General features: G+C 38.7%; 1 protein-coding gene across 1 annotated transcript in view; it reads left to right on the forward strand.

The window, feature by feature from the left end:
• FYCO1 (FYVE and coiled-coil domain autophagy adaptor 1) overlaps positions 1–14,412 on the forward strand; it is a 439,711-nt gene that overhangs the window by 187,154 nt on the left and 238,145 nt on the right. Inside the window, exon 7 of the mRNA XM_053714489.1 lies at positions 7,663–7,756. Within this exon, the coding sequence (XP_053570464.1) occupies positions 7,663–7,756 (94 nt within the window). The remainder of the gene's footprint in view (positions 1–7,662; positions 7,757–14,412) is intronic.

Here is a 14,412-nt window from a genome sequence, read left to right on the forward strand (position 1 = left end):
AAGTTGTGTGACCAGAATTTTGGGATACTGTCCTTCACAAAGTGTGTCTCCTGCAAAAATATAATCTTAGCTTTTGTTTTTAGATATTGAGCCATTGCTGTCTTTCTCTTGATATCTGTATTAAGACCTCTCACATTGTGTGAGAGGAGAATAAAATTATGTGTCATTAGTGTAGGATTCCCCGCAGCTATCTAGCTTCTGTCCCTCCTCTCCCGACCCCACATTTATTGTATAGTATAGATAATGCATCCCGCTGTATCTTGCTTCCTCAACTCTGTCCTTCCTCACTCTTACATCAGTCCCTCCTTTTCTATCATTTATTGGCACCCCCTGGTAAAGAACATTAAATAACAAACAATAACATAACAAATAAACTGTACTTTTCACAATTTCAGCCAAACATTGCCTCATCGTGACCTAACAGGCAGTAATATTAACTCGTCTCAATTTCTTAATTACAATCAAGATTACATTTGGTATTTGTAGATAGGTATCCCCATTCATTTTTGTTATGGACTATTCAACATTGTAACCTTTTCGCCCTTCCTACAGTGATAATAATAATCTGGTGCCATTATATTTGTTCAAAGACACCATTTGTCCATTGTCACATAGGAATGTAATTCTCTGTTGTGTCCTTCAAAAAGTTTCTTCCTACTTCCTTAAAATCAGGAGGAAGGAGCATAACAGTCAAAGAGAGTAGAGAAAAGAAATGCATATCAAAGTAATAAAACATTTTAGATAACAAAAAAAACAATACTCATCTATCCGAAGATCTGTTTCTGCCTCCGGCTTCTTAACTTTTCTTCCTTCAGGCCATGATGGCCCTAGTCCCGTTAAGGAGTTCATGTCAGTTCCCAAACTCCTGTAACACAAATGCTGTTTTGCCTCTTTATTTTCTTCTCAAAACCTTCCTCCGATTTTTCATGTCTTCCTCCTTTTCTCAGGCACCTTGGACCATCTATTCTGTAAAGGCACTCTGGGTTGCTCCTCTTTTCCTGTGGGTGATCGATGCTGTTGTTGTTGCTCTGGTAGATCTATCTTCAGCTTTCTGCTTATTACAGGTATTTCTTCTGGGTCTTTGATGGTTAACATCCTATTTTCCCAAGTAATCAGCAGAGCAAACGGGAAACCCCATCTATATGGTATTTGGGCTTTCCTTAGTTGCGTCGTTAAGGGCCTGAGTGCACCCCGTCTCTGCAAAGTCCTTGCACACAAATCTTGAAAGAATTTCACCACATTTCCCTGGTGTTTAAATGTAGGATTTCTTCGTGCCGCCACTAAAATTTCCTCCTTTTCCTGATACCTAAGCATCCTGATAATGATGTCACGTGGAGGGTCTTCTCCCTTGGGCTTAGGACGTAGGGCCCTGTGTGCCCTTTCTATTTGGAATCTGTGTGCTTCCTCAGTGCCCGTTATACCTTGAAACAAGGATAGTAGATATGCGTTTAACTCTTTCTGGGTCACTGACTCAGGTACTCCTTTCAACCGTATGTTACACCGGCGACTCCGGTTCTCCAAGTCTTCCAATTTATCATAGATTTCCTCTATATCATGTTGATGAGCACTTGTGTGATTCGAGACCTCATTTAACTCTTCTGCTAAGGCCTCTCCGTTTTCTTCAAGAGTGTTCACTCTGGTTCCTATTCCTCCCAACTCTTGTTTAAATTCTGACAAACTGCTAGCAACCGTGTTCTGCAGCATTTCCATTTTATCAAGAAGCTTTTCAAAATTTACGGATATGTCCTGTTTCGACACCAAGTTATCTAAATCTGCTTTTGTTAATGGCGTCAACCTGTCTGCTTCTCTCGTGTGCCCTGCAGCAACTTCTTGTTCCCCATCTGCTCTAGGTGACTGTTGTTCTGGGGATTTATCCCCTCTGCTAGTTTTGAAAAAAATGGGAGCAGTGGTTTGTTTATTTCCTATGGCCTAGATTTGGAGTTCGGCGGTAAAAGGGCTACTAAAGCTCCGCGGGCTTTTTTCTGGCCGCACCATAAATTTAACTCTGGTATCGAGAGTTTAATCAAATGCTGCGTTAGGCTCCAAAAAAGGAGCGTAGAGCATTTTTACCGCAAATGCAACTCTCGATACCAGAGTTGCTTACGGACGCGGCCGGCCTCAAAAACGTGCTCGTGCACGATTCCCCCATAGGAAACAATGGGGCTGTTTGAGCTGAAAAAAAACCTAACACCTGCAAAAAAGCAGCGTTCAGCTCCTAACGCAGCCCCATTGTTTCCTATGGGGAAACACTTCCTACGTCTGCACCTAACACTCTAACATGTACCCCGAGTCTAAACACCCCTAACCTTACACTTATTAACCCCTAATCTGCCGCCCCCGCTATCGCTGACCCCTGCATATTTTTTCAAACCCCTAATCTGCCGCTCCGTAAACCGCCGCCACCTACGTTATCCCTATGTACCCCTAATCTGCTACCCCTAACCCCGCCGACCCCTGTATTACATTTATTAACCCCTAACCTGCCCCCCACAACGTCGCCGCCAGCTACTTAAAATAATTAACCCCTAATCTTCCGACCGCAAAGCGCCGCCACCTACGTTATCCCTATGTACCCCTAATCTGCTGCCCCTAACACCGCCGACCCTATATTATATTTATTAACCCCTAATCTGCCCCCCTCAACGTTGCCGACACCTGCCTACACTTATTAACCCCTAATCTGCCGAGCGGACCTGAGCGCTACTATAATAAAGTTATTAACCCCTAATCCGCCTCACTAACCCTATCATAAATAGTATTAACCCCTAATCTGCCCTCCCTAACATCGCCGACACCTAACTTCAATTATTAACCCCTAATCTGCCGACCGGAGCTCACCGCTATTCTAATAAATGTATTAACCCCTAAAGCTAAGTCTAACCCTAACACTAACACCCCCCTAAGTTAAATATAATTTAAATCTAACGAAATTAATTAACTCTTATTAAATAAATTATTCCTATTTAAAGCTAAATACTTACCTGTAAAATACATCCTAATATAGCTACAATATAAATTATAATTATATTATAGCTATTTTAGGATTAATATTTATTTTACAGGCAACTTTGTAATTATTTTAACCAGGTACAATAGCTATTAAATAGTTAAGAACTATTTAATAGTTACCTAGTTAAAATAATAACAAATTTACCTGTAAAATAAATCCTAACCTAAGTTATAATTAAACCTAACACTACCCTATCAATAAAATAATTAAATAAACTACCTACAATTACCTACAATTAACCTAACACTACACTATCAATAAATTAATTAAACACAATTCCTACAAATAAATACAATTAAATAAACTATCTAAAGTACAAAAAATAAAAAAGAACTAAGTTACAGAAAATAAAAAAATATTTACAAACATAAGAAAAATATTACAACAATTTTAAACTAATTACACCTACTCTAAGCCCCCTAATAAAATAACAAAGCCCCCCAAAATAAAAAATTCCCTACCCTATTCTAAATTAAAAAAGTTACAAGCTCTTTTACCTTACCAGCCCTGAACAGGGCCCTTTGCGGGGCATGCCCCAAGAATTTCAGCTCTTTTGCCTGTAAAAAAAAACATACAATACCCCCCCCCAACATTACAACCCACCACCCACATACCCCTAATCTAACCCAAACCCCCTTAAAGAAACCTAACACTAAGCCCCTGAAGATCTTCCTACCTTGTCTTCACCATACCAGGTTCACTGATCCGTCCTGGCTCCAACATCTTCATCCAACCCAAGCGGGGGTTGGCAATCCATAATCCGGTCCAGAAGAGGCTCCAAAGTCTTCCTCCTATCCGGCAAGAAGAGGACATCCGGACCGGCAAACATCTTCTCCAAGCGGCATCTTCGATCTTCTTCCATCCGGAGCGAAGCGGCAGGATCCTGAAGACATCCAGCGCGGAACATCCATCCGGACCGACGACTGAACGACGAATGACTGTTCCTTTAAGGGACGTCATCCAAGATGGCGTCCCTTGAATTCCGATTGGCTGATAGGATTCTATCAGCCAATCGGAATTAAGGTAGGAATTTTCTGATTGGCTGATGGAATCAGCCAATCAGAATCTAGTTCAATCCGATTGGCCGATCCAATCAGATTGAGCTCGCATTCTATTGGTTGATCGGAACAGCCAATAGAATGCGAGCTCAATCTGATTGGCTGATTGGATCAGCCAATCGGATTGAACTTGATTCTGATTGGCTGATTCCATCAGCCAATCAGAAAATTCCTACCTTAATTCCGATTGGCTGATAGAATCCTATCAGCCAATCGGAATTCGAGGGACGCCATCTTGGATGACGTCCCTTAAAGGAACAGTCATTCGTCGTTCAGTCGTCGGTCCGGATGGATGTTCCGCGCTGGATGTCTTCAGGATCCTGCCGCTTCGCTCCGGATGGAAGAAGATCGAAGATGCCGCTTGGAGAAGATGTTTGCCGGTCCGGATGTCCTCTTCTTGCCGGATAGGAGGAAGACTTTGGAGCCTCTTCTGGACCGGATTATGGATCGCCAACCCCCGCTTGGGTTGGATGAAGATGTTGGAGCCAGGACGGATCGGTGAACCTGGTATGGTGAAGACAAGGTAGGAAGATCTTCAGGGGCTTAGTGTTAGGTTTCTTTAAGGGGGTTTGGGTTAGATTAGGGGTATGTGGGTGGTGGGTTGTAATGTTGGGGGGGGGGGTAGTGTATGTTTTTTTTTACAGGCAAAAGAGCTGAAATTCTTGGGGCATGCCCCGCAAAGGGCCCTGTTCAGGGCTGGTAAGGTAAAAGAGCTTGTAACTTTTTTAATTTAGAATAGGGTAGGGAATTTTTTATTTTGGGGGGCTTTGTTATTTTATTAGGGGGCTTAGAGTAGGTGTAATTAGTTTAAAATTGTTGTAATATTTTTCTTATGTTTGTAAATATTTTTTTATTTTCTGTAACTTAGTTCTTTTTTATTTTTTGTACTTTAGATAGTTTATTTAATTGTATTTATTTGTAGGAATTGTGTTTAATTAATTTATTGATAGTGTAGTGTTAGGTTAATTGTAGGTAATTGTAGGTAGTTTATTTAATTATTTTATTGATAGGGTAGTGTTAGTTTTAATTATAACTTAGGTTAGGATTTATTTTACAGGTAAATTTGTTATTATTTTAACTAGGTAACTATTGAATAGTTCTTAACTATTTAATAGCTATTGTACCTGGTTAAAATAATTACAAAGTTGCCTGTAAAATAAATATTAATCCTAAAATAGCTATAATATAATTATAATTTATATTGTAGCTATATTAGGATTTATTTTACAGGTAAGTATTTAGCTTTAAATAGGAATAATTTATTTAATAAGAGTTAATTTATTTCGTTAGATTTAAATTATATTTAACTTAGGGGGGTGTTAGTGTTAGGGTTAGACTTAGCTTTAGGGGTTAATCCATTTATTAGAATAGCGGTGAGCTCCGGTCGGCAGATTAGGGGTTAATAATTGAAGTTAGGTGTCGGCGATGTTAGGGAGGGCAGATTAGGGGTTAATACTATTTATGATAGGGTTAGTGAGGCGGGTTAGGGGTTAATAACTTTATTATAGTAGCGCTCAGGTCCGCTCGGCAGATTAGGGGTTAATAAGTGTAGGCAGGTGTCGGCGACGTTGAGGGGGGCAGATTAGGGGTTAATAAATATAATATAGGGGTCGGCGATGTTAGGGGCAGCAGATTAGGGGTACATAGGGATAACGTAGGTGGCGGCGATTTGCGGTCGGAAGATTAGGGGTTAATTATTTTAAGTAGCTTGCGGCGACGTTGTGGGGGGCAAGTTAGGGGTTAAGAAATATAATATAGGGGTCGGCGGGGTTAGGGGCAGCAGATTAGGGGTACATAAGTATAACGTAGGTGGCGGTCGGCAGATTAGGGGTTAAAAATGTAAATAGAGTGGCGGCGATGTGGGGGGACCTCGGTTTAGGGGTACATAGGTAGTTTATGGGTGTTAGTGTACTTTAGGGTACAGTAGTTAAGAGCTTTCTAAACCGGCGTTAGCCAGAAAGCTCTTAACTCCTGCTATTTTCAGGCGGCTGGAATTTTGTCGTTAGAGCTCTAACGCTCACTTCAGAAACGACTCTAAATACCAGCGTTAGAAAGATCCCATTGAAAAGATAGGTATGGAAAAGTCGCGGCTGAAAAGTGAGCGTTAGACCCTTTAATCACTGACTCCAAATACCAGGAGCCTCTAACGCTGGTTTTGACGGCTACCGCCGAACTCCAAATCTAGGCCTATGTTAGCTTTGGAGCTTCTTTTGGTTGCCATTTTAAACACTGCTGCTTCTATAGTCCTCCTGTCCTATAGTGAATTATCTGGTGTTGTTGGCGCTGCTTTGCTTCAGATCAAGTAGTTTACTACAGTCACTGTCCCTTTACTGTGAGGATAAGTCTCTTAGCAAAGTTTCTTACTCCTGTATAATGGTGTTGGATGTTAAAAGTCTGTTGCTTAGCTTTATCACTTTACTATTTGTGCTCTCATCTGCTTGCCTTGAACCTGACAGGGGGTCTTATATTGTGACAGAAAGGATTGTTTAAACTGCTTTCTCCCTCTGTCTAGCTCTCTGGATTCAAGCTCTGTTATCTGATAGAGGTTAATTCTTTTACCATCTGCCGGAGTAGGAATTTTACTTCAGGGCCTCTGCTTATAGCTGTATTTTAGCGCCCCTCATCACTACCATGTGACCCCGTTATATAGTGTTTCCTTTTTTCTCCGCTTTCATGTCCCCTTAAGCGACCTGACCTCACTTACATTTATCCGGTCTTACCCTCTGTTTGCTCCTCTCTGTTTGAGGCCTCTCTTCTCTGACAAGCGAGTAGTCCGCAGTCTGAGCCGCGCCACGTGGTCGTCCGGCATTTACTTGCGCTGCTCTCTCCTTGCCTTTCCGTCTGTACCACTCCTGTAGCGGGCACTTCTCCTCCCGGCTTCCTTTAATTTCAGCTCAGTTTGTTCCCCATATAGTCCGGTGATCTGTTTACAGGTTGAGGGTCCTATTTGCTAATTACAATAGCTCATTGCAGTCTTGTTGTTCTCTGTACTGCCTGGAGCTTCGCTTCTAAGCAGCCATTTCTTGGCTTCCCTCTACGTTTTGTTGTTAAAGGGACAGTCAACACCAGAATTTGTGTTGTTTAAAAAGAAAGATAATCCCTTTATTACCTATTCCCCTGTTTTGCATAACCAACACAGTTATAATAATACACATTTTACCTCTATGATTACCTTGTATCTAAGCTTCTGCTGACTGCCCCCTTTTTTCAGCTCTTTTGACAGACTTGTATTTTAGCCAATCCTTGCTCACTCCTTGGTCACTTCACGTGCATGAGCTCAATGTTATCTATATGAAACACATGAACTAATGCCCTCTAGTGGTCAAAATGCATTCAGATTAGAGGCAGTCTTCAAGGTCTAAGAAATTAGCATATGAACCTCCTAGTTTTAGCCTTCAGCTAAGAATACCAAGAGAACAAAGCAAAATTGGTGATAAAAGTAAATTGGGAAGTTGTTTAAAATGACATGCCCTATTTAAATCATGAAAGTTTTTTGGGGGATTTGACTGTCCCTTTAAGTACTACTTAGTAAATGCGAAGATCTTCTTAAATGTTAATGAAAAGGGTAACTTTTTGCTTGCTTTTCCATTTTAGGAGAACTTTGACTTCACCAGGCTCCTCTGCTTTCATGTGGAAAGCTCCAAGTCGCAGCTCCAGTATGAGTAGCTTAGTGAGCAACTACTTGCAGGTAAATGTCCCATCGTTACAATTATTGACAAAGAAATGAAAACAGTTAAATAGTTTTGTTCTTTTTCATTTTGTTACACATGTAGCAATCTATTTTTAAAGTGACTTGCAAATGAGTTAAGTTTAACTTACAGTCATTTGTTTAATCAGAGTGTTATAAAACATAGAGATGGTTGTGGGGCTTTTTGTGGGGTTCACCATCATCATGCAAATACTCTTGTTTTCATAAGAGTGCCTGTAAAATGTAAATAATTGTCAAAATTACTGAGCACAATATATCAATCAATAATCGGTGAGTACCGTCACCATTTTTTGAGTACTGGCAATTACGGTACCGTAATTTATTTTTTTATCAAAAAAAGCACTGGATAGACTTATTTAAAGGAACACTGTATTATAATATTTTTTTTTTCCAATTAGTGTGTTCCAAATGACTTGTTATACCTACAGCAGAGTATTAAATGTATTGGAAATTGTTTCTTCATGTTTATGTATGTATTTAAAATAGCTGTTTTTGTTCATTGAAACTATCACCTGCTGTTCTCTAAGACATGTCCATAACAAAGGCCTGAGCCTGCAAGTAAAGCAGACCCATTAAAGGGTCAGTCAATTAAAAAAAAATATTGTTTAAAAAGATAGATAATCTCTTTATTACCCATTCCCCAGTTATGCACAGAAAACATGGGTATATTAATACACTTTTCAGTTTTGTGATTACCTTGTATCTAAGCCTCCTTCTGACAGCCACCTAATCACATGACTTTTTATTTATTATCTATTGACTTGCATTTAAGCCAATAAGTGCTGTGTTGTGCACAACCCACGGGCATGAGCACAATGTTATCTATAAAGCTCACATGAACTAGCACCCCCCTTTTGTGGAAAGCTAATAGAAAAGCATGTTATAAGAGGCTGTCTGTAGTGTCTTAGAAACAGGCAGAAATTTAGCAGTTTTTAAGATTATAAAGTATATTAATATAACAATGTTGGTTGTGCAAAGCTGGGGAATGGTAGTAAAGATGTTGTCTATCTTTTTAAACACTAACAATTTTTGTGTTGATTGTCCCTTTAATGTTATTTATGTTAGGTATTTATGTTAGGAATCAATCTATCTCTTCCTCATACCTCCCAGTGGGAGTTTAATCAGTGTTATTGTCTTCTGTTTACATAGCTCTTCTACAGAAAAAATGTTTGTTAAAGGGACAGTATACACTCATTTTCATATAACTGCATGTAATAGACACTAATATAAAGAATAAGATGCACAGATACTGATATAAAAATCCAGTATAAAATGGTTTAAAAACTTACTTAGAAGCACTCAGTTTAGCTCTGTTGAAAAGGTAGCTGGAAAGCCCACTGCAAGTGGGAAATAAGACACTTCCCCCTCCCCCTTCTTTTGCACATGAAAGACCATTTACACAAACAGCAGCAAGCTGGAGAAGGTAGCTGACGGTATTCACATAAAACTTTGGGGCTTGGTTAGGAGTCTGAAATCAGAGCAATGTTATTTAAAAATAAGCAAAACTATACATTTAAAAAAAAAAATCTTTATGGGCTATATAAATAGATCATCTACAAAACATTTATGCAAAGAAAAAAATGAGTGTATAATGTCCCTTTAATCATATTTTCAGTATAGGTGGGTTACAACAGACAAAAGGAATTTCAAATAACCAATACAGGTAAAAGAGGCTGTTTGCAAATAATTAAAAACACTTGAGCAGGCAAAATGGACAATTGGAAACAGATTAAAAAAGCATAGGCCATTTTAGAGTACACTGTCCCTTTTAAGTTGTCAAAAAAGAAGCGTATTGCAGTAAGTAGTCATAGCCTTTTTATTGTAGTAACTATACATTTGGCAAAGAAAATATTTCAAGAGTTTCCTCTGTTTCTCAGGTCTGAAGCAATACTGATCACTGTGGTAGAATATAAAGATTATATCTTGAAACAGAGAATGGTAAAATGACAGCCACAGCAGTCTGAGTACCGGGAAATGAGGGGGTGTCATAAAATCATGAGAGATCTTAGGTGACAAGTACAAGGAGCCAGCACAAGAAAACAGGCAGGGGAGAGACATACGTATACTTAACGCTTATGCTGACATTTATTTATATATATATATCTGCATGATAGCAATCTACATAATGGGGTCGATTTATCAAGCGATAGTGGACAGGTATGCGTTCTTGTGCAATGCCGCCCCCTGTCTGCGCACAGCCACTCACACACGGGCAGGAGCTGTCAATCTCCCCGGTCGGATGAGACCGGGGAGATTGAAAATCGCCATTTAAGAGGTGGAGAAGAGGTTTAGGAAGCAACGGTCTAATGACCGCTGGTTCATAAATACGGACTGCAGGTTCTCTTGTGAGAACCTGCAGTCGTAGGGGTGGCGAATGGCTGGCGAAGCCTTTGATAAATCGACCCCATTCTTTTATATATAGAATGGAAGGCAATATAAAAGGTCTATACAGATTGCTACATGTGTACATCTGCTTGAAATGAGGAACACACACATAAAGAAAATGAGAAAACATGGCATAAGAATGGACACAACCTTACAAATAACTGTGTACAGAAAATGCAATTAACTAGGCGACGGCATATTACATCAAAATAAAAATATAATTTGTAATGCCAATTACCTAGCCAACATTCAGTCCAGTATCTAAAGTGTTAAACACCAAGGGCTAGATTACAAGTGGAGCTTTTAATTATCGTGCACCAATAAATGGGTAAATTCGCCAGTTTGCAGGAGCGAGATAATTAACCAGCAAGCTAATTAAGCAAAATACAGTCTAGCGCATTTTATTAAAAAATAAAGATAGCAGCATCTTTATTTCTTAATAAAATGGTTGCGTTTGCTTTGCTGTGAACTTGTAATACGAGCGCACATTAATGCGCTCTGGCATTACACAGTGGAGCGCAAATATTGCTTTCATGAATATTTAGCACTCCACTTGTAATCTGGCCAGCATGTTCTGCAAGTTAGCTCTGAGAGTCTTGATTTTAAGGTTTTGAATGAAACAGGGTGGATTTGATTCAAAAGGACAATAAAGTAAAAAAAATAACTTTCATGATTCACATAGAAAATGCAACTTTTTTTTTTTTTTTTTTTTAACATAATTTTTATTGGATTTTACAAATTATACAGCAGATGTACCAGAGAAACTCAAACACGTAGATCATTATACAATATACAGTGTACATGGTTTTTCAATTCCGTCTTCCCCATCCGATAATTACACAGTTAGCATTAGACTCATGCCATTGCATTGATGGAAAAAAAAAAAAAAAAAAAAAAATAAAAGGGGGGAGGGGGGGAGGGGACACCTGAATGATTAATTCCTCTCTCTGCCCTCCTCACCAGCTGCCCATCATCACTAAGTCGGTATTCCTAAAGGGGAATATTAAATGCTCCACTTCAGGGGGTGAAAAAATCTTAATGAACTTTGCCCATTTATCAAAAAGACTTCTTATTTCCTTTTCTGGGTAGAGTGCTGTGGTTTTCTGTTCAATTAAATATTGCTTCCTTAGATAATTTTTAACTTCGGGAATTGAGGGTATTATCGTTTTTTCCCAATTTTTAAATAATAAATTTCTGGCCTCAAGAATGGTTGCGTTCACTAATTTAAAGTCTAGACGGTAATTTGTCTTGTCGACCAGAAAGATGATATGGAGCTTTGTTATTTTACAGGGGGTAACTTTCACTGTTTTATTTAACCAATATTCTATTTTGTGCCAAAATTGTGAAATTCTAGGGCAGTCCCATATCATGTGATCCAAATCCGCAGCTAGGAGGCTGCACTTAGGGCATTTATTAAAGTTCAAGTTATACCATCTGTAACCTCTTTCTGGGGTATAATATATTTGATAGATAAGTTTTAGATGTGATTCTCTCCAGGTCTCAGCGAGGGTTGTTTCCATTGCTATTTGGATTGATCTAGCTATTTGTGAACCACTAATTATATTAACCTGATTTCCCCATTTCTGCGCTAACCTCGTTAGATTTTCATCTCCTTTATAGGAGACAAGACAGTTATACCATGGAGTTATTGAGAATAAGCCAGCCTTATTTAAGGATATCCAATTATCCAACATGTCCCACTTCCATTTCTATCTATGTTTATTCATTAATTGCCAGACATAATGTCTGGTTTGTAGGTACATAAAGAATTCCTGATTCTTAAAGTCGAATTCTGATTTTAGTTCTTCGAAGGATTTAATATTTCCTGAGTCTTGTTTGAGAAACTGCGAGATTTTTATAAGTCCTTGGTTATGCCATCGTTGTAGTATCTGGTCTTGTGTTCCCTCCTGGAATTCTGGGTTACCTAGGAAAGTTTGATATGTTGGTGTTTGGGTATTTACCTGAATATGAGCACCAATTTTTCCCCAGGCTACTAAGATCGTGTATATAGTCTTTAGACCTTTTATCCGCTTGGGTATTTGATGAAGAGGAATATGTAAAAGTGAAACTGGTGATAGCGGGTTAATCAGACTCTGATCTAATTCATAGTCAGAAAAATGATTTGATCCAGCTATTCAATCTGTCGCTATTCGACCCAAAAAAGCTAAATTGTATAAATAGAGATCAGGGAGGGCCATTCCACCTTTTGATTTCGGAAGCGATAATCTCTTCAGGGAGATTCTAGGTTTCTTAGCTTGCCATAAAAAGTAGCGAAGAGCTGTATTCAACCTTTTAACATCATACATTTTTAAGATGAAAGGTAAATTTTGAAAAAGATATCCTTTTTTGGGGAGTAAGATCATTTTGAACAGGGCAATTCGACCTGCAATTGAGAGAGGGAGGTTTTGCCAACTCCTCATTTGTTGTATAATTTGCTGTATGATGGGAGTAAAATTTAATGTATACCAATCCAAAGGATCTGCTGAGATGTGAACTCCAAGGTATCGGAATGATTTGGTAACTATTTTGAATGGATTATCGGTGAGAGAGTTATTTTTTATCCTTAGCCACAGCAACTCTGATTTGGTTCTGTTCATTTTATAACCCGAGAATAGGCCAAAGGTCTCAATTATATTTACCAGCTTGGGAATATTTTGAGTGGTGTTCGCTAAATACACTAGCAGATCATCCGCATATAAAGCTACTAAAGCCTTTTTCTTGCCAATTAAAATCCCCTCAATGTTTTGCCTTATTTTGATAGCAAGGGGCTCTATTGCTAAGTCAAACAATAGAGGGGATAGGGGGCAGCCTTGTCTTGTACCTTTTCCTAGTTTAATCTTACCGGATACTTGGCCCTGTATGATCAGATTCGTAGATGCTTGTGTACAGATATTTTTAACTACGTTGAGAAAATTATTTGACAAGCCAAATTTAGTTAATGTATCGAATAGATAGAGATGATCAACACTATTGAAGGCTTTTTCAGCGTCTATTGTGATTACTGCTGCATCAGGATATGTGGTATGAAAGTTATCCTCGGAGGATTTAAAATGCTCGACTATCGTGAGAAGTTGTCTAATCTTGGCTGCTGAACTGCGATTGTTCAAAAACCCAGCTTGGTCTGTATGGATGATCTCAGGTAGACCTTTTTGCAGCCTCCTGGCTAAAATGGATGTAAATATTTTGTAATCGGAATTAAGTAACGCGATTGGTCTGTAAGATTCTCTTTTTTGTGGATTCTTCCCAGGTTTTAATATGAAGATAGTATGTGATTCTAGGAAGTTAGGTGGAATATGGGCATTATCTTGAAAGAAGAAATTAAACAGGGTTGTGAGATAAGGCGCTATTTCCTCGCTTAGACTTTTGTAAAACTCATTGGGGATTGCATCTGGTCCTGGTGATTTTTCCAGTTTTAACCCAGATATTGATTGCAATACTTCTAATTCAGAGATTGGTGCATTTAAACCACTTATAAAGTCCGTCTTGCCTTTTTTAATGGGTAGATCAACCCAGAAGCCTTCTTGGACAGCTTTATCCGATACCGACGGGGCATATATATCTTTATAATATTGAAAAAATGAATCTAAGATTTCCTCTGTTGAGGTTATCAGATTATTTCCGACCTGTAGGCTTTCAATCAAGTTTGATTGTCTAGAATTCTTTACTAGACTTGAGAGCATTTTACCAGCTTTATTTCCATATTTATACAGCTTAGATTGATATTTTAATTCAGATTGTATTGTTTGTGTAGTGAGAAAGGTATCGCGTTCCTTTTTTGCTCTGATATATTTGTTCCAGTTACCTTTGCTGGAGATGCTCAAATAAGTATTGTATGCGTTAATGACTGAGGCCGCAAGTTGACTTTCTTTTTGTTTAGATTCTCGAGTTGATTTAGCTGTGTATGCTATGATTTCTCCCCTTAAGACCGCTTTTGCTGTCTCCCATAGGATCGCAGGGTTAGATACTGAACCTTCGTTTAATCTGAAAAATTCCTGTAATCTAGATTTTAACCAATCTCTAAATTTTACATTGTTACTTAAATATTTGGGGTAAAAAAAACATGGGGCTGAGTGTTTCCTATGGGTTGGAATATCCAACGCTATTGGAGCGTGGTCCGATATGCAAATTTCTGCAATAGTGGCTTTTGAGCCTGCTTGGACACACTGATCATTTATTAATATGAGATCTATTCTGGAGAGGCTTTTAGTGGCCCTTGAATGACAGGTAAATGCCTTAGTATAAGGATTCTG

Source organism: Bombina bombina, chromosome 5 (assembly GCF_027579735.1).
Source record: "Bombina bombina isolate aBomBom1 chromosome 5, aBomBom1.pri, whole genome shotgun sequence".
NCBI classification, from domain to species: Eukaryota; Metazoa; Chordata; class Amphibia; order Anura; family Bombinatoridae; genus Bombina; species Bombina bombina.